Source organism: Trichosurus vulpecula, chromosome 7, assembly GCF_011100635.1.
Source record: "Trichosurus vulpecula isolate mTriVul1 chromosome 7, mTriVul1.pri, whole genome shotgun sequence".
NCBI lineage: Eukaryota > Metazoa > Chordata > Mammalia > Diprotodontia > Phalangeridae > Trichosurus > Trichosurus vulpecula.
This window is the reverse complement of record NC_050579.1, coordinates 59,755,986-59,776,047: the sequence shown is the minus strand read 5'-3', so window position 1 is coordinate 59,776,047 and position 20,062 is coordinate 59,755,986. Positions and strand designations below refer to the sequence as shown.

General features: G+C 43.7%; 1 protein-coding gene across 1 annotated transcript; it reads left to right on the top strand.

Moving 5' to 3' along the window:
- Positions 1-5,851: 5,851 nt before the first annotated feature.
- On the top strand, positions 5,852-19,632 carry LOC118856796 (chymosin-like). The gene is made up of 9 exons (XM_036767300.1): positions 5,852-5,972; positions 7,503-7,671; positions 9,129-9,246; positions 9,692-9,810; positions 12,594-12,793; positions 14,544-14,657; positions 16,970-17,114; positions 18,001-18,099; positions 19,378-19,632. Exons 1-9 carry the CDS (start codon positions 5,917-5,919, stop codon positions 19,513-19,515), a joined length of 1,158 nt encoding a protein of 385 aa, XP_036623195.1. The 5' UTR covers positions 5,852-5,916; the 3' UTR covers positions 19,516-19,632.
- The last annotated feature ends 430 nt before the right edge of the window (positions 19,633-20,062 follow it).

Sequence of the window (20,062 nt, the reverse complement as noted above, 5' to 3'; positions counted from 1 at the left end):
GTTTTATAGTGTCTTGATTACTCATACAGTCACTAGCTTCCACTTGTTCCAGTCTAATTTTTAAGGTAGTATTTTCTTCAGTGGTCTTTTGGACCTCGTTTTCCATTTGGCTAATTCTACCATTCTTCTCCTCATTGGCTTTTTGGAGCTGTTTTGCCATTTGAGTTAGTCTATTTTTTAAGGTGTTGTTTTCTTCAGTATCTTTTTGGGTCTCCTTTAGCAAGTCATTGACTTGTTTTTCATGGTTTTCTTGCATCATTCTTATTTCTCTTCCCAATTTTTCCTCTACTTCTCTAACTTGCTTTTCCAAATCCTTTTTGAGCTCTTCCATGGTCTGAGACCAGTTCATATTTTTCTTGGAGACTTTTGATGTAAGGTCTTTGACTTTGTTGGTTTCTTCTGGCTGTATATTTTGGTCTTCTTTGTCACCAAAGAAAGATTCTGAAGTCTGAGACTGAATCTGAGTCTGTTTTCACTGCCTGGCCATGTTCCCAGCCAACTATTTGACCCTTGAGTTTTTCGTCGGGGTATGACTGCTTGCAGAGTATAGAGTACTTTGTCCCAAGATCGAGGGGCTACACTGTTGTTTTCAGAGATATTTCTACACAGCAAGCTCTGCCTCACCAGCACTCCTCCTCCCCCAAGAACCACCAACCTTTACTGTGACACAGATCTTAACCAGGCTGTAAATTCCTTCTCTGATCCACCACTTAATTCCTCCCACCATGTGGGTCTGGGGCCAGAAGCATCTGCAGCTGTAGTTCTGTCCTCAGAGCTGCACCCCCTCTGTTGCCCCCGGGGCAGTGGCCAAACAGCGAACTGCTTTCACTCTGTCCCCACAGTTTTGTTCCACTAACCTTCTCTGTTGTCTTTGGGATTTGTGGGTGAAGAAGTCTGGTAACTGCCACAGCTCACTGATTCTGGGCACTAGGACCTGTTCCACCAGGCTCCCAGTCTGGTTGGTCCAGGTGTAGTCCATGCTGGGCTCTGCTCAGCTCCAGTCCCAGTTCTGTGTGATAGATCTTACCCAGCTACCATGCAGGCTCTCCCCGTCCGGAGCCCTGCTTCCCTCTGCTATTTTGTGGGTTCTGCAGTTCTAGAATTTGTTCAGAGTCATTTTTATAGGTGTTTGTCCCTGCTTTCCAGCTGCCATCTTGGCTCCACCCCCAAAGCCAAAATTCTTACCTGAGTCTGGGGTAGTAAAGAAGTATAAAGGAAACACCCAATGTTTTTTACTTAAATATTTGAGGCTAACTTCTTATAGCGACTTTTTAAAGCTTGGGGGATAAGTCTTCAAAGCTAGAAAAAGGGTCATTTGTTGGGAAGAAAGAAAAATAGGTGTAGAATTTTTTTATGAACTTGCAGGAAACCTGTACTGCCATGTTCTTTCTTAGTCTCCAGAACTCTGCCCCTCCAGAGGTGACTCCTTCCCCAGTCCTGGGCCTCTCCTAACACTCTTTACTCCTGCCCTACAGAAAATAGCCTAGTTCCCCTAGGCTCTCTAATAAGTGGACAAGGTAACATTTTCATGTAGGAACTTCACTACTAATTCATTTCATTCCCTAGTGAAAGTGCTAAAATTGGGTGGGTGGGGCTATTAGGGCTACTGTTCAAAGTGATGGAAGGACCTTACAGAATCCAGTTGGTATACTCTTAGCAAATCATCCTTATACTAAAGTTAAATAAGCAATGATTAAATCTTATCAGCTTTTTAAAAAGTTTTTTGTGGATAATAAGCCCATCTGATAACCTCTGACAGTTTGGCTGTTACAGTGTTCCTGATCTCATGGAAAAACACAGCACAACCGGGCTAAGTGACTTTTGGCCCTTGGGTTTGGAAATCACCTTCCAGCAGGGGAAGGAATCAAATTTGACATCCAGAGTCAATCAGCAAGAGGGTGTTTGCATCTTGCACAAGTCAGGTCATTATTGATAGACCACAAAGAAGCATGTCTTTTCCCTTTCCACCCATTGTGGATTAATTTAGTTTTTACCTAGAACTAGGAGCTTGGGTCCGATTCAGGAGAGACCCAGTGGTATAGTCTGGCATTTCCCATCTAGTTGAAGCAACTTTTTTCAATTTTCTCCTTTATTAAATAGAGATTACTGTATAACACTTGTACCTTTTTCATGGGTTTCTTGACAAGTTCAAATGAGATAATGTAAACAAAATGGCTTATAAACCTAAAAGTGCTATGGAAATATTTGTTAGAATGGTGGCTGCTATTTACCAACTCCCAGTCATTCCCCTTTCTTTGCTCATCTTTCTTTCTTTCCCAACTCTTGTCTTTTATACTAGAGGACTACAACATCCACATTAATGTTCTCTCAGACTCTTTAATGTTGCAATTTCTTGGCCTTCTGAAATCCCATGATCTACTCCTTCACTCCATTTCATCTACGCATAGGAGTAGTCACACCTTGAGGCCCACCATTAGAAATTCTTACACTGCTCTATCTGACTCTTATTTCTGCCTAGTGGAATCACTCCTTCCATCAAGTCTCACCAAATGTACCCCTTTCTACATGAAGCCTTTACTGATCCCCCCGACTGCTAGTACCTTCCCTCCCCAAATCACTTTATGTTGAATTAATTTTCATTTATTTGCATCTCTTCTCTTTATATCTATTCTTTTGTACTAGAATGTCAGCTTCTTCTGTGTACAGATTGTTTCATGGATTTTATTTCTTTATTGATTTATTATTATCATTATTATAGAAGTGTTGGGTATTATTATTGTTTGTTATGATTGTTTATGAAATCCCAGTGGTGTGTTGGCTTGAGTGCAGAAGGAGTATGTACAGTTGGGTGGCATTATTTCTAATTGTACTTAACCCACCGACTTGCTATGTGACTTTGGGCAAATTATATATTCTGTGTCTCAGTTTCCCCATCTGTGTAGTAAGGATGATAGCTTCTCTACCTACTTTGCAAAAGGGTTAGGATGATGAAATGATATTGTGTGAGGAAAAGTACTATACAAAGATAGGGTCATGTTAGGAGACACAGGTTATGGCTTCTTTAGAGGCAATTCCCTAAAAGAAAGAAAAGCCCAATTCAGCTTTTTATGGAGATTTATTATCCCCTGCTTTTTCCTTCCTTTTCCCTCTCCACTCCCTGGTATATACAGAATAAAAGTAGCGGATGGGTAAGGTGATGGGGTAGGACCAGGAGAGACAGAGGGAGTGTGGTGTACTTAGGAGACCTGGCTCTTAAGCCTAACACTACCACTGACTGGATGGGACAAATTACTTAATTTCTCTGTACCAGAGCTTCCTAAAGAAACAATATGGTTTAGTGAAAAGGGTGTTGGCCTTGGAGTCAGAAGAAACCCAGGTTTACATCCCACCTCTTATATTTATTAGTTGTGTAACCGTGGGCAAGTCACTTAGGGATTTTGACCCTCAATTTCAGCATCTGTAAATGATGATTCCTTGTATTTTACTTTACAAATCTGTTGTGAGGAATAAATAAAGTATGTAAATTCTTATGTGTTGTTGTTGCTATCTGGAGTCAGAGTGCATATTCTCACTGAACCGTGTACTTACTTCCCGTGTGACCTTAGTTAAGTCACTTCAGGTTTTAATTTCCTTTTCTGTAAAATGAAAGGTTAGGAGTATCCTTAAGGTTTCTCCCCAGCTCAAAATCTGAGATCTCATCCCATCCCAGAGGGCTGCTGGAATCAGAACTTGGGGTTTTCCCAAGCAGTTGGCAGGCATTTTGCATTTTCTCAGTAGAGTGGCCTTGTGGTGTCTGAGAATCAGAGGAGTCTGCCTGGCCTGCTGTGAGCTAGGGGGCGGGGGAGGGGAGTCAGATTCTAGAAGGGGGATTGTAGATCCTGCAAGAGACAACCAGGCCCTGGAACTGGGGGTCTGAACCAAGTTTCTTCCTCATTTAATCAATGAGTCAATAGCCATTCAACTCCAACAGTAATGGCCTTCCTATAGATCCCTGTTGCTCTTGGAATCAAGAGTAAAGGTTTGGAATTGTTCTCTAAGGCCTTCATGAGCCGAACCCTCTGCCTTACCTCTATATTTTCATCCTCTTCTGCCCTGCTCCTGAGACCGTCAGTAGAGTCAGTGCTGTCTCATCCCTCACCTATATTCTTCTGTTAGCCTGCAGCCTTTGCCCAAACTGTCCATGCACATAGATCTCTATTCCTTCCTGGCTTGCCTGCCAGATTCCCATAATTTTCCTCTTTATCTTATACCACACCATTTACTCCAGGATACCTTCCTTGATCAAGCCCACACCATTCTCTGACTTGCTATCACAATCCCTGACTTACATATTTTACCCCTCTCAACATGTTTAAAATGATTACACCCAGAGTATATGTTTCTGTTCATTAAATCTCTCTGCCTTTCTTGTCTGGGTGACAGCAAGATGAAGTGGCTTTGAGGTGAGAAGACATCTCAAGTCTGCCACCTTACTATCTGTGTGCTTTCAGAGAAGTCATCTCGAGATGATAACACGGTACTGAGGCAGGAATCCTCAGTCCATAATTTCAGATAGTGAGATTCAGGGCAAATTGGGTTTCTGTGCTAGTCTCTCACTCATGCCAGGACTCTCTGGATTCCTCCTTCTCCTCCCTTCAAAACTGCCATCCTGTAGAACTCTTTGCCCTGAGGCCTTCCTCTCATGAGAAGTGACTCCTTCCTGAGACCACCATTTTTGGAAGGATTCATGCTTCACCTCCCTAAAGCCAGGACACTCTTAGCACTCCTCTTTACTGTTGCCTGCTTTCTTCCACAAACTACCCATCCAGATTTCCCCTTTTATGTGTGGTTTTCTCTCACTGAGCTCCATGAGGGTAGGGACTGTCTTGCTTATAGTTACATCCCTAGTGCTTAGCTGCTAAGCCTTAGCACAATGCCTGGCTCATAGTAAAATTTAATAATTTAATAAATGTGCTCTCTCTCTCTCTCTCTCTCTCTCTCTCTCTCTCTCTCTCTCTCTCTCTCTCTCTCTCTCTCTCTCTTCCTCTCTCTCCTTACAGTTTGATTCTAACAACTGGGGAAAATGATGACAAGCCATGGCAAATGTGACAGATCTGAATGGTGCTGTGCTAAACCCCCAGTTAGTCTATTTAGAGGAAAAAAAACACCTGGGGATAATGAGAAAGGGTTTGAAATGGGCTTAGAATCAGAGCCTGAGAGAGAGTGAGAGAGAGACAGAGAGAGATAGAGCGTGTGTGTGTGCATGCGTGTCCATGTACATGTGTGTGTTCATGTCACCTATAAACCCTCTGTGAACAGGGACCATGTCGGTCCTTTGGTATGTAGACTAAGCCCCTTTTGAATCACTCCTGCTAGGCTAAATGACTTCATATAGTTATGGGTAAATCCCCACTATCCTCCATGCTTGAGTTTCCACTTCAAATAGCAGATCAAGTCCCACCAAACATAACTATTAAGGCAGAGCTGGGGGATTCCTGAACAGAGAAAACTCCCTAGGGATCCTGGGGCCTGAGGTAGAGGAAGACACAAGTCTCAATGCAACCCATTTGGTGTTTCAAACAATCTTTTTCTGATAGGTGAACTTAGGTGCACTGGAGTGGAGAGAACTGTTTAGAACGTGAAAGGCAAATCAGAGAGACCTCAGTTGACATTCCTCCCCACATGTTGCCTAATAATATTTTCCCTCTGTCTTTGAAGTTCTAGGAACTGATATCATTTGATTTTCCTTATCTTTCTGTGTGAGGGCCAGGTGTGGGGCAGCTCTTGGAGGTTGGGGTGGAGGTGGGGCTGGTATCTTAATGGTATTTGCAGAATTGCCTCTAATCTGGGGTGATCTCTGTGACCTCTTAGCCAGAGGTGTGTCCTTTACCCTCTATAAAAACAGCTAATGGGCTTAGGGTAGAGAAGAAAGTAGCTAGCACTTCCACAACTGCAGAATTTGGCCAGAGCAGCAAGATGCGGTACCTTCTGGTCCTCCTTGCCATCGTTGCCTTGTCGGAATGCGTGGTCAAGTAAGTCTTGATGTCTGGGAGTGTAATGGATCCCCTGGGGCTGGAGATAAACCTCAGGGAGAAGGGAAGGAGCCACTCAGAGATTGCCTGATGCCTCTCATTAACAGATGAGGAGTCTATGATAGGAAATCCTGCAGTTTTCCCTGTTAGCCTCTACACTCCAAATTTTAGCATAGTCTTCCTTAAAATGTAACTTTCTGTGTATTGGTGAGACACAAAGAGGAATGAATTCTCTTTCCCACATGGCTTTTGTAAATAAATATCCAGAATCCTTCTCTGCATGCTCAGGTACCAAATCTGAAGCACAGCTAGGTACCAAGTGCTCCAGAAAGCCTGATCTTCCTTTGGGTGAGGGGGAAGCAGGATCTCTGAAAAAGATCAGAAGGTCTTAGACGATCCATAGTTCTTTTTTTAACTTCCTGGACACCGGTTCTCCTTTACATTGAATCCAATGGTTCTAGAACTGTTGGGCTACAGGCAGGGCTCAGAAGTAGTGGCTTTCGTCAGAGGGAGTCCCTGAGGAAAGCTCCCCGATATTTTAGTGAAATCATCTGAGTCAGATATAGGCTCAGGCAATAACATTCTGGGGTGGCTTATAGAGTGCCTTCCAGATGCTGCTTTCATTCTGGTGTGAGTTGGTGTTCTTGTTTGTCATTCCATTTCCCAGAAGGGTCTTAGCAGAGCCTGGGCCAGCTAATGGAGCTGCCATCCCAGTGCCAGATTAGTTCCTGAGTCAGATGGAAACTGGTAGTAGAGGAACTAGGGAATGAAAAAGCTGAGAGAAGGAGAAAACAACCAGAGGATCAGAAAAGCCATGAGATCCAGGAAAAAGCCTTCCTCATCCATGAGTTAGAGGCTTTGTGGGAGAAACTCCAACATTCTTATGGATGATTGTCAGGTTCAAATTGGGCTGCATCTCCCATGATATTGCGTTGCTTTGGGCCCTTTTAGCTTCAGCTGTGCTTGAGGGAAAGGGATTTGCCCACAATTCTCTGGCCTTTCATTTATGAGATCATGCGAAGGGCCAGAGAAGAGTACAAAAATGATGATTCTGCATTAGTTCCTTTTGAGACAGAAATCAAAGAGAAAGAGCCAAAAGAAGGAGCTAACATTTTATTTTTTCTTTAAAATTGCTATTAATCGGCAATCACAGTTTTAACCTTTACAAAGGACGTTTGCATCTAGTACCTAATTTCGTTCTCACAGTGGCCACAATAATGGGTAAAAGAATATCTTTAGATAACGTAGATTTTAGAGCTAAAATATAACCTAGAATAGAGTTTGGGTGTCCTATTTTACCTGTGAGGTAGGTTTAAACAGAGAGGTTTAAACAGCTTATCCAAGGTCATATAGCTAGGAATAGCCCACGTGGGAGTACAGTGTAGGTCTTCTGATGCTCTTACAATGGTTTTTCCCTTATACCACCATATACTGCCCTTGCACCTGGAAGCTTCAGAATTTGGGTTTGGCTGACCCTCTTGGGGAACGTTGGCTGATTCTAGTAGAGGGACTTGGCTAACTCTTTTTCAGCTATGGAAGGGTGCCGCTGATCAAAGGGAAAACACTAAGACGTCTGCTAAAGGAACGTGGCTTGCTGGGAGACTTTCTGAAGAAGCATGAGTATTCCCCCAGCTCCAAGTACCGACGACTTGGTAAATATGCCGAAGTTGCAGATGAGCCCTTGACCAATTACCTGGATGTGAGTTCCTTTGTTAATAATAATAATGATAATAATGATAATGCTGCTCTCCTTCTGTCTGCTCCTGCAGTTGTATCAAAGATGCTTTTAGTGAACCTACATTGAATACAAAAGAATTATAGCAAGATTGAGACTGACTCTGACCTGTTTTCCTTTTATTCTAATCAAAAATGATGAGATGATTGAAGTGACGACTATAATAGCTGCCATTTACATACCACTTTAAGAGTTACAAAGCGCTTTACATACATTATCTCATTTGGTTTCCTGGCTCTTTTTGTCCAGTAGCTGAGTGCTCTTGAAACCCACACTTTGGCTGCTTCTCCTGGTCCCCTCCAATTCTACTTTTCCCTACTTCTCAGGGAATTAGAGAATCCCTCTGGGTGATAGCCTAGTATAGGAAGGATTCCCAAGTCTGCACACCCAGCAAAGTCTATCTTCCAATTGCAAGTTGCTCATTATCACCTGCCTGTTGGATGGCCTCATAGGCACCTCAAACTCAACATGCCCAAAACAGAACTTGCTATCTTATCTCCTCCTCCAAACTTCTCTAGCAACTCAGCCTGGCATTGAAGGCCCTCCACATTCTCATTCAACAATTTTTCTACATCTTTTTTCATACTATGCCCCCATTACAAACATTATATTCCAGCCATACTGGATAAACTAGGCATTCTGTGATTTTGATATTCCATTTTCTGCCTCTGTTAACATGCATGAACTATTCTTACCTGGAATCCATTTACTCCTCATCTCCACATCTCAGACATCCTGTCTTTTCTTCAAGGCTCACTTCAGGTGGTGACTCTTCCTTGAGGCCTTCCTTGATGCTTCCCAAAAATGGAAATGTCAAAAAATCCCTTGGAAGCCATTTCTAGGAAGGGACACTTTTGATTACTGGGAATTTTTTTTTTCTAATTCTTAACTTCACTCCTTTCTGTTGCAGCAATGAATGACCCATTTCTCCCTTTTCTGCTCATAGCAGAGGTAGAGAACAGCTGGTCCTCCTCCTCTACCTATCCAGAACATGCCCTCATCTTCCCCCTATTTCACTCCCCATTGTGGAACCTTCCTTGGTGATTCTGTTCCTATCCTCAGCCTGTTTCCCTAGTCTTGCTTTCCCATCCATGCTTCCATTTTTGTATCTAGGTCAGCCCCTTCCAATCTTTAATTTTGGTACCTGGAGGGGTCACGAGCAGGCAGGCTTAGGTACAGATAATATGAGTGTGAATCCTGCTGTGCTTGGACTGCAGAGCATCACCAGGCCATCCCCAGGGCCCTGAGATGCTCAGAATACCATTCTCTCCTCTCTTCATCTCTAATTCTCCTCAGGCTCAAGTCAAGACAGAAAATTGGGCAGACATAAAATCCAAGCTAACCTCTCATTCTGTCCCTTACTCTGACTATATACCACCCTGACATCACCATCCCAACATGTGATCTGTTTGTGTCTTCAGGCTGAGTACTATGGAAAGATTAACATTGGGACGCCAGCCCAGGAGTTCACTGTGGTGTTCGATACTGGCTCCTCTAATCTCTGGGTCCCCTCAGTCTATTGTAAAAGCATTGCTTGTTGTAAGTAACCCAATTCACCTTGGGCTTAGGCTGGCTATGTGGGTCAGGGGTCTAGAGTGGAGTCTGGAACTATCCCTAGACAAAACAGATATAGATGATTTTTTCTTCTTTAGAGTCTCCAGTCTAGTTTATCCATGCTACTTGTCTGTATAATTGGGAAGAGAGGTGGGTGGGATGGGAAACTGGATATTGAATGGAGTAGGAAAGAATAATTTTCTTTACTTGATTCTCTGTGGACCCAGCAGAGAGAGGGGAGGAAGAAAGAACCGCTCTGTAGTAGCGAATAAGTTTTTAGTTCTTATTTTCAAGGGTCAGTTAGATGAACACAGTGCCTGGCACTTAGTAGGTACTTAAAAGTTCTTGTGGTTTGAGTGATTGATACATTAATAGGAAGTAAATAAGCTTCACCAAGACTTCCCCTGAACTCGGCGTTGTGTTGTTTCAGATCTTCACAACAGATTCAATCCGTCTAAGTCCTCCACGTTCCAGAGTACTGACGAATCCCTGTCCATCGAATATGGTAGTGGCAGCATGGAGGGGGTCCTGGGCTATGACACTGTCACTGTGAGTATGACCTGAACAGAGGATTCCCACCCCTCTCTGGCAGAGCTGAACATTGCGTGCTCCCTGAGCCAAGCATGTTTCTTCTCGGAAGCATGAAGCACTTTTGCTTGGTGTTTGGTCCTGCCCACCCAGAAGGCTTTTTGTGGGTGGTAGTGGTGGTGGATGGGGGGAGGTGGATTCAGAGTGTGATTTCCTTGAGTGATTTGCCACATCCCCCTGCAGAACTGTAACACACACAGAGCTCTGTGGTGTGCTCCTTTCCTAATAAAACCCCATTCCCATTGAGTTGCACAGCATTTAGATCTGCTCACTGTCATTGCCAGAGATTTCTCTGGGGCCCCATATCTATATGCCCTAAATTTTTTCACCTCATCCTTCCTTGTTATGGTTTTCCCACCTACTGTTCCTATTTTACAGAATCAAAATGACAGAATTTCATATCTGGAGGGGACCTCCACAACCATCTGGTCTAAACCCTGCCCCCAAAGAAATCTTTTTCTATAGCCTGTCTGACAGGCACCCTCAGCCTTTGCCTAAATGCCTATAGGGAGGTAGGGGAGGGTGAGAAGCCCAACAGGCCACTTTGGGCCAGTTGTGATTAATGGTAAGTTTTGCTTAACTTGAACCGAAATTTGCTTCTTTGTACATTCCATCTGGGAAAGAGAAAAAGTCTAGTCCACAGGGTGGGGAACCTGTAGCCTTGAGACCACACATGGTCCATATGAGGCCCACCCCTGGTCTAGTCCCTCTTTCTACTTGATAGCCTTTTAGATACTTGAGGACTGCTATCTTGTGCCCCTTAAGCCTTTTCTTCTCCAGACTTCAAAATCTTCTTCAAATCTCCAGGTTCTTCAACCAATTCCCACACATCACAGACTTGAGGATGTTTACCATCTTGGTTGTCTTCTTCTGCATGTAGTTCCCTTATTACCTACAGCATTTTCTATTTTAACTTCCCATCTTTTCTGGGAAATAAAACATTCTTTCATGAACGCAGTGCCAGGATTTCTTACTTGTGCCAAAAGTTCTTCTTCTGGACTTTTCTGTTGCTAAGCCTTCCATTGGGATTGTTCCTAGTTGTTTCAATGGCAGGGCAGCTCTCCTGTCACTGTAATCAAATGCCCTGGCTTCTAGGTAGCTTGGCTTTTCAGTAGTCAAATGGAGATATGATGCAGGAGTTCCACTTTCATTCTTTTCCTATCTCCAGTCTGCTTTATGCATTTTCAGTCTTTGCACATTCCTTATGATTCCATGAGAGCAAGCAAACAGAGTTGAGAGCAGACAGTCTTTTACAGTCATGGAGGCTATGGGAAAACCTTTCTTCCTCAGGGAGATAAATGTCTCAAGCCTTTGCCCTACTGGAATGGGATACCTGAGAGCAGAACTAAGAGCAGTGGCTAGAAGTTTTAGCAAAGCAAATTTTACCTCAATGAAGGGAAACATTTCTTAAGGAGTACAACTATCCCAAGGCAAAACTGGCTGTAGAAGGAGGTTGCATGTTACCTCTTTTGAGAGATTTTCAAGTGAAGGCTGGATGATTGTCCACTGATGTTGGTGGTGGCTCTTTCGACCAAGCATGGGTTGGACTAGAAAGCCTTTGGAATTCTATCAAGTAGAGCCCTGCTTCAGCCACTCAATCTCATATTTTTCACCTTCAACTCAGAGATTTCCTTTTCATGTCCAGCAGGATGGCTATCTGCTCACATCCATTTTAATTTGAACCCCACAAAAAGTTCCTCATTTTCTGACCTTACTAGCCTGATTTTCTAGCTTTGACTGGTTGGAGATACTGATACACCTGACCTCATGGGAATCCCATGTAGGCAAAGCATAAGCAAAGAAAGTCCAGAGCTTCTCCTCAGGGAGTAAGTTACCAGGAAGTTGGGATCTTGAGCTAGTTTTTGAAGCATCCAGGGCCATGCTGATCTGTATAGGATCTGCTCCTAAATGGCTTTGAAATGTTAATTTCCCCTTTCTGAGTGTCCTACTTCCTTTGCAGTCTGTAGCAATTTGCCTTTTTTCTTTGCTATTTTAGGTGCAGGATTAAAAAAAAACAACCTTATGCCTGTTGTCATATTCAATTACAGCAGCTTCAGCTCCTCTTTTATCACACATCCACCTACCTGGGAAACCTGGGGAGAGACACCCTTGGTGTTGTGTCTCCTCCTTGAAAGTCTCATTTGGCCAGACTGGCAGGGGTGGAGGAGGGAGAGGGTGGGGAGGGACACTAGCTTAGGTAGCAATGTGATCAAACCTTGTTGGTTGGTACCAATTCCGGGAGAACATGGCCCTTCCCTACTTCCCTCATCCCTCCCTCCTACTACGTGCCTCCCTCTCTCTATGCTAAGAACACCAGGCCTTGCCTTCAGCAAACATACTTGTCTTCCCTCTCCTTCTCCTCCCCTCTCACTTCACCCCTTTCCTGTTCTCCAAGTCTTTAATATTTAATATTCCTTCAACACAGGAGGCATTAGGAAGTAGAATTTAGATGAGCTGGGCACACCACTGGCTCCTGAGTCTGTGATGCTCTGTCTGGGCAAGTCCCCAGTATGCTAGGTAACCAGGTAGGCTTCCAGGAGCATCAGGCCGATGTTCCACTCTCTTCAGGGCTATCAATGTGCCCATGTGTTCTATTGGCCTCTGTAGTGGTCCTAGCAGAGTTAGAAATTTTGATACAAGCTCTGCTCCCTCTGCCCTCACTGGGGCTAACTGCAGACCAGGGTCCTCTCTTGGGTGATGGATGTGGGACAGACACAGAGTGATTGCCTTCTGTCCCTATTTAGGTCTCTGATATTGTGGACAGCGACCAAGTCTTTGGCCTGAGTACCCGGGAGCCTGGCCTCACCTTTATCTTTTCTGAATTTGATGGGATCCTAGGAATGGGCTACCCCTCCATATCTGTGGACAAAGCCACCCCTGTCTTTGACAACATGATGAGCAAGCACTTGGTTGCCCAGGACCTCTTCTCTGTTTATCTGAGCAAGTAAGTGATGTTTTGGAATGGGGTCAGATGTAGTTGATTTGATGTGAATCTTTAACCAGGATTTTAGGGGGTCCCCCCTCGTTGTCATTTTGGATCCCCTCCTTCTATTCCCTTTGGGAACACCTAGCAGTTTGGGGAGAGTTGCCATATAGTTATAAGACCATACACGGAAAGTGCAAGTGGAAGAAATATATCAGACTTGTGACATTCAGTGAGTGGTCAGTTTCCATTTCTAGAAGGAAAAAACGTCTCCATCAGTGTGTGTAACACTGAGCCATACTTATAAAAAAGTGTTCATTAAACATTTGTTGTTGGTGATGAAAACTCTGGTGATGATGAAGAAAATTAACAGAGAATAGGGATGGACCAGGACCCACCATTCCCAGAAGAATGGCTTGAATAATGTTACAGATTAAAGAAAGCAGCAGGAAAGCTGGAAGAATACAACATGAAAGGAACTTGGGAATTTTTGAGCATTCTCTAAACAATGCAGCAGTTAGAGTTATATTCCCTTCTCCCCTGTATACAGGGAAGTTTTCATACACACCAAGTTAAACTTTTGGATTGTACAATATGCACCAGTATAACTAGAATTCATGTGGTAGCCAGGGGTGGAGAGAAAGAAAAGCAGAAACAGAAATGATTTGATGTAGATTGAAGGGCTTCAGTGGGCAGCCAGACAAAAATACATTCTAAGCCCAAAAGGCCCAAGATAAGGGACTGCTGGAGGGACTTATTCCTGGAAAAGGACCTAGGGAAGAGAGCCTTGCTGGAGAGATATGACCTCAGGGGTGTGCTAGAATCAGCTCTGATTAACTTTAGAGAGCTGATTGTAAAATGCTCCCTGTGGGCTTTTATACCTCAGAAATCAGCAAATGCTACAAATCAGAGCTCAGACGATTGTTTAGATTTGACAAACTGTTGGAAAAATGTTAAAAATGAAGATTGAATTTCAAAGTGTGTGTGTCAATCTTTTTTTTGGAGACTCAGTTTTTAGATATTTATGAGCATAATCCTGGGTATGAGATAGATTCCAGAGGAATTTAGAGCTTCCATATTGGGGTTCAAGGGCATATGGAGGGTACAGCTTCAATCTGAAACTAAGAGATCATGCCTAGAACCCAGCGGATAGAATTGGGTGTCCCCATGGGTTGGGGCTGAAGAGTGAGGTAGGTAGCCTGAAGGAATCAGCTTCAAATTGTGAATGTTGTGTCCAATTGAATTTCTGTGTGTAAGTCAGAAAGACATGTGACTCAATAAACTCCATGCACATATACACTTCTGCTCCTCCATGCCCTGACATTCTAATAAAATAGCTTTGGATTACAAAGATGAAGGCCCACCCCTGGGTAAGGGTCCTAGAGAGTGTTAATAGCTCCAGGGTCATAGCATCCTAGATTAAGAGGTGCTTAGAAATCGTCAGGGCCAGTCCCCTCATTCCATAGATGAGGACACTGAGGTTGGAGCTGCAGTGACTTCCCCAGGCTTTCACTTTTGGTGTCTGAGGCAGGTTCTGAAACCATCCCTTCCTGACTTGAAGCCAAGGGCTCTGTGCACTGCTCTATGCAACTTCTCAGAGGAACAGAAATCCCATTTGTTGGGTGACAGCAGCAGAAGAGGATGCTGGTCAATGGGAGGCTGGAGAGCCAGCCTAGTTTAATCATGAACTGCCAAAAGCTGGAATCCTACACATGACTTTTACTTTGATCTAATCAGTTGCTCAGGTCAGTGTGATCTTCTCTCATTTCAGCAATAAAGAGGACAGTGTGCTCATCCTCGGGGCTATCGACTCATCCTACTACACTGGCTCCCTCCACTGGGTGCCGGTCACTGTGGAGGGCTACTGGCAGTTCACTGTGGACAGGTAAGGGAGAGATCTGAGGCTCCTGGTCAGAGACTCCTGACTAGGCTCAGAATAAAACCACATCTTCGGGTTCAAGGCCCCATGAAATCAATCAACAAATACAGTGGTAAATACAGAGGAAACAAAGGCTTCCTGCCCTCTGGGGCTTTACATTTTATGAGGAGACATGTACATAAGGATTAACAGAGTAGATAGAAAATTATGGCAAGGTAGGCTAGGGAGGGAGGAGGGGAGCAGAGAAACTTTGTGAAGGTAGCGATGCTCAAGCTGAGTCTTGAAAGAAATGAGGGTTCCAACTTGACTAATGTGAAAATATGTTTAATAGGACTGCATATGTAGAGGCTACACTGGATTGCAGCCTGTCTTGGGGAGGGGAAAGGAGGGAGGGGGAGAAAATTGAAAACTTGGAAGTGAATGTTGACAACTAAAAATAAATAAATTAACTTATTAAAAAAAGAGAAAAAATGAAGGTTGTCAGGGAAAGGAGAGAAAGGAGGACATGGGGATCAGGTCGTACAAAAGCAGGGGGCCGAATGTGAGGAACAGCAAGAAAGCCACTTAGCTAGACCACCGAGTGGAGAGGGAAACTCCAAGTCCTAGGACATCGTAGTTTAGAGGAAAGTGTACTGGATAGAAAACCAGAAGATCTGAGTTCCAGCCCTGCACTTACCAGTTGTGTGACTCCAGTTCCCTCATCTGTAAAACAGAACTGATAGTTTGCCTTACAGGGGGTGTTGAAATTTCAAGTGACATCATACATGAGAAAACCCTTTATGTCACAAAGTCCCATAAAAATGTTGTATACTGTATAAAATTACAATATATAGTAATTATAAATTATATTGTTTAATAATTATTACACAAAAGGGAGAACTTTCCTATTACCATTTACTTTAATCTCTTCAAGGCAACGTGACAGACATGTGAATAAGATATTTTTATTTTAATTGTGATTTTACCTATTGTTCATTATTGAGGGCAAAAAAAACCCCTTGTCCCTAATTTTTAAAATTTGGTTGCACTTATAAGACACCACCAGTTACGTAAACCTCCCCCTTTCATTCATTATTTGTTTCCTAACTTTGCCCAGAGCAGTGACTTTTCTCTCTGGTCGTTGTTTTCCTGTGTAAATGTAACTCCTCACATTTTCATACACTGTGGAAAGTGATCCTCCCAACAGTCCTGGGAAGTAGATGGGGCAGGAATTATCATTCCTATTTTACAGATGAAGAAACTGAGACTCGCAGAGGTGAATGGACTTGTCCAATGTCTTTGCTCCCACAGAACTCTTCTTTCTCAAAGTACAGTCTTTATGGCCCATCCCCAGAGAGGATAGACACATACACACACACACACACACACACACACACACACACACACACACACGTTCATCAAAGTGAATTAAAAGTAATTTAAGAATTTTTCAAATACTTCAAGATACCACCAAACCAGAATTCGATAATCTCTTGTCCAGAGTAACAGCTTCCGTCTGTTCCATCAGTACTTCACTAATGCATCGTGACTATAGGTAACTTTGCATTTAAGATCTTGGTAGGTTTTTATCTTTTGATAAGTATTTCTGAATGCCTGTGACGTGCCCAACAGTGTACAAGGTATGACAGATAATACGAAAAGTAGGTAGATGTGATCTTTGCCTTTAAGGAGTTTATAAGAAACAAGATCCACAGGACAGACAAGATCTAAAGCTACAAGAACCCCTGATAGTAAGAGCTAACACTTACATGGTACTTAAAGGTTTGCGAGGCACTTTACAAATGTCTCGTTTAATCCTGAAAACGACCCTAGGAAGCAGGTGCTATTATTATTTTCACTTTACAAATGGGAAAACTGAGTCACACAGAGCTTAAATGACTTGCCCAGGGTCACATAGCTGCTAAGCGTTAAAGGTAGATTTGAACTCAGTTCTTCTGAGTCTTGTGCTCTATCCACTGCACCCCCTAGATGCAGTTATAAAGACTAGTATAGAATAATACATAATCCAGTGTTAATAATATGTGGTATCTATACATCCTGTTTCCAAAGGAGTTGTGGTAGTGACTGCTGGTTCATCTTCGAGACTGACCCATACACCTTGATCAACCTTCAGGGGATCAGCCCCAACTTTAAATGTGTTGCTAACCAAAGGAAGGAAAATGTGTAAAGGAAGCTGACTCCTTTCCTTGGTCTCTTCTCTGGGGTCTCACCTCTAGCTTTGAACACTGTTTAAAAAACAAACAAATACTCTTTGATGTTAATAGGGGAAGCAGATAAGATTCAAAGTTGAACTAAGAGGCTTGTCTGATTTCTCCTAGCATCACTATTAATGACGAGGTGGTGGCTTGCCAGGATGGTTGCCAGGCTATCTTGGATACTGGCACCTCTCTCTTGGTCGGTCCAAGCCAAGGAATTGACAAAATCCAGAGTGCCATCGGAGCTACCGAGACCCTACTTGGAGAAGTGAGTCCCCCAGCTCAACCTTTGGAGACTCTTCTGATATCTCCACTGCCTTCTTACTGTCTAGAGAAGAGTCAGTTCTGAGGAAATTTATCAGTGTAGAAAACAGATAGAAGAGGGGATTTATTGGTGATCAGTTCTCCTTAGTATCTTGGACTCTGAAGTTGTCAGTTAACAAGCATTTATTAAATACTATCTGTGCTAAGCACTGGGGATACAAAGAAAGGCAAAAACATTCCTCCCTTCACAAATTCACAGTCTAATGGGGGAGACAACATACAAAAACTGTGTACATACAAGATATATACAGGCTAAGTAGAAGTTATCTCAGCATGATCCTCTGTTCGGTGGTATAAATTTAAATGCTTAGGAGCAAACTTGTGTCAAGATCCTGCCTTCCTCCCTCCGTACCACTGCTCCCTTGCTTTCCCAAGGACCACCTCTCCTCATGTCATCAGACCACAAGCATTATGGGGAGTTTATCAGCATTAAAAATACCCAAGATTCCGCATTCCCCAATCGGGAAAGCACTTCTAGGATCCTTCCTAGAGGTTGTCATTGCCTGCTTCCAAATGCCAAAGTAAATCCTTTTGCTGCTCAAAGCTCTTTGTCCTGAGCTGGAGTTTCTAGTTGGCTTTGCCCCTTACCTAGGGGTCCTTGTCCAGAAGTTGGACCATTGCTTGGGGGTAGCAGGTGGATTTTCCTTATGACTCAAACAGGTCACACCCTCACTTCCAGATGAGTGGGAAACCCTGGACAGACTTTGTTGGCCCCAGATGTTTCTGCAGGTTTTCCTTCCACCCCAGGCTCCCCTTTTCTTCTGCTCTGGTGGGAGGGAGGGCTGAATATCTTCTCTCTCTCTCTGAAAATCCTCTTGGTCTTTTCTCAGTATGAAATCAATTGCAACAAGCTGAGCTCCATGCCTACAGTTGTGATTCACATCAATGGCAGGGAGTTCCCTCTCACTCCCTCAGCCTACACCCTTGAGGTAGGAACCTTGTGGGGAGAAAGTTCTCAGGGAGGGGTGGGAACTCTGGAAGATTGGTCACCAGAAGCTGGCTTGGACACAGGCTGCTCCAGTAGGATTGGTGAGCCGCCTGCATGGACAAGATGTTTCTTGCTTTTGTGGTGTGGAATTGTAGAACCTGCACTGGATTAGGAAATCTGAAGTCTGGGGTCTAGTCCTGACTCTGCCACTTCGGGTGTGGTTTGGGCGAGTCCTTTGTACCCCCTGAGCTTTAGTTATGTCATCTGTGAAATGAGGTGGTAGTGACATTCTCTACTTGATGACTTTGTTGTGGGGAAAGTGCTTTGTAAACCTTACAATGTTGCAGAAACAAGAGCAGTTGTGTCACTACTCTAAAGGCAGCCTAGGCCTGGGAACCAAGGAGAAGGATTTAGGAAGCCTTGCTCCTGAGGCCACCACGAGGGGCAGGATTTGAACTTGAACTCGATACCTAAACTTCTGCCCATTGTTTAGCTTTCCCCTCTGCCCCACTCCACCTTTGCCTAGACTGCCCTTTGAAAGTCTGTGGTTTTCTGGAGGCTCTCATCCCATTCCCTCATCATGCTATCAGGCTCAAGGCAAAATGTTATATTCAACATGAGCATGACTCAGTAGCCAACATGCTAGCAGGACATCCAAGCCTTGGGCCTGCCAGGCTCTCCTCCGCTGGTCAGCTGGTCAAGCTAGCCTTGATCAGAGCTAAGAATGAGCAGGCTAGACAAGAAAGGATTGAGTAGGACCAGACAGACAATATGACTTTATATTTGGATAGCCCTGTAGAGTTTACAAACAACTTTTACCTAGAGTATGTAATTTTATCTTTACAAAAATTCTCTAAGGTAGCTGTTAGTAATTCTGCTTTAAAGGCCAGGACACTGAGAATTAAAGGAAGCAACTTCCACAAAGTTGCACATATAGTTGGTGGAAAATTCAGGGCTTACAATAACTCCAGGCATAAGGCCTTCTATTTTTATGCCATGCCATCACTAATGATATTAAGTGATTTGATGAATCAGTTAACTGGGAGCCTGGATGCCTTGTTCTAGTCCAAGCTCTTCTTTCATGAATTTCTCTGTTTCTGGGTTTCATCTTAAAGAGGAGGGTAATGCCCTACTTTGCCTAGAGTTATCACTATGGTGATGGATATGAAGGATTAGGATAGTGGGGGAAGAATCCCTTGTGACTGCACAAGGCCTTACTTATTGTTGGAATGAGGCAGGAGTCACCTGCACTGATGCTCTCTGCCTTGTTCTTCCCTAGGAGGATGAAGCGTGTATCAGTGGCTTTGAGGGTGATAGCAGTTTCGACCTGTGGATCCTGGGAGATGTCTTCATCCGACAATACTACAGCGTCTTTGACAGGGCTAACAACCGTGTGGGGTTGGCCACTGCGGTCTGATGGAAACATTGAACTCAGCCAGCCTCACCCAACTTTACCCCAATGATTAGACCCTATCTCAGAGAGAGAACCTGGGTGCCTCAGGCTGTCCTTAATAAAACATCCCTTAGGCAACAGAGCCTTGTCTTCTGACCTTTTCTTTGGCCTCTACAACTTGCACATTTTTGAGGGTGGGCAGTGAGAGATCGTGGGTATGTCCAGCTCAGAGGCTGGGCTGCCTTGGTCCTTTGTAGAGGGACAGGAGAAGACTGAGTGAAGGGCCTAATTGGTGTGTGACACCCTTCATTTAGAAAAGGATCTGCATCAAAGCCAGATTCCTTTTCCCCATTGTTGCTTCAGCACAATTTCTTCCCATCTTCAGATTTTCCCATTGCTGGAGAGGCATCATGCAATTTGTGGCCCCAGTTGGGGTTGGATGTGTCATGGAGTCAGAGAAACAGGACCAGGGAAAGGGAAGTTAGATGATTAAGAAAAAGGGCCAGAAAGATGAGATTTTCTAGTGAGATTACTTACAATGAACACATACCTCCAAGGCTCAGACCTGTAG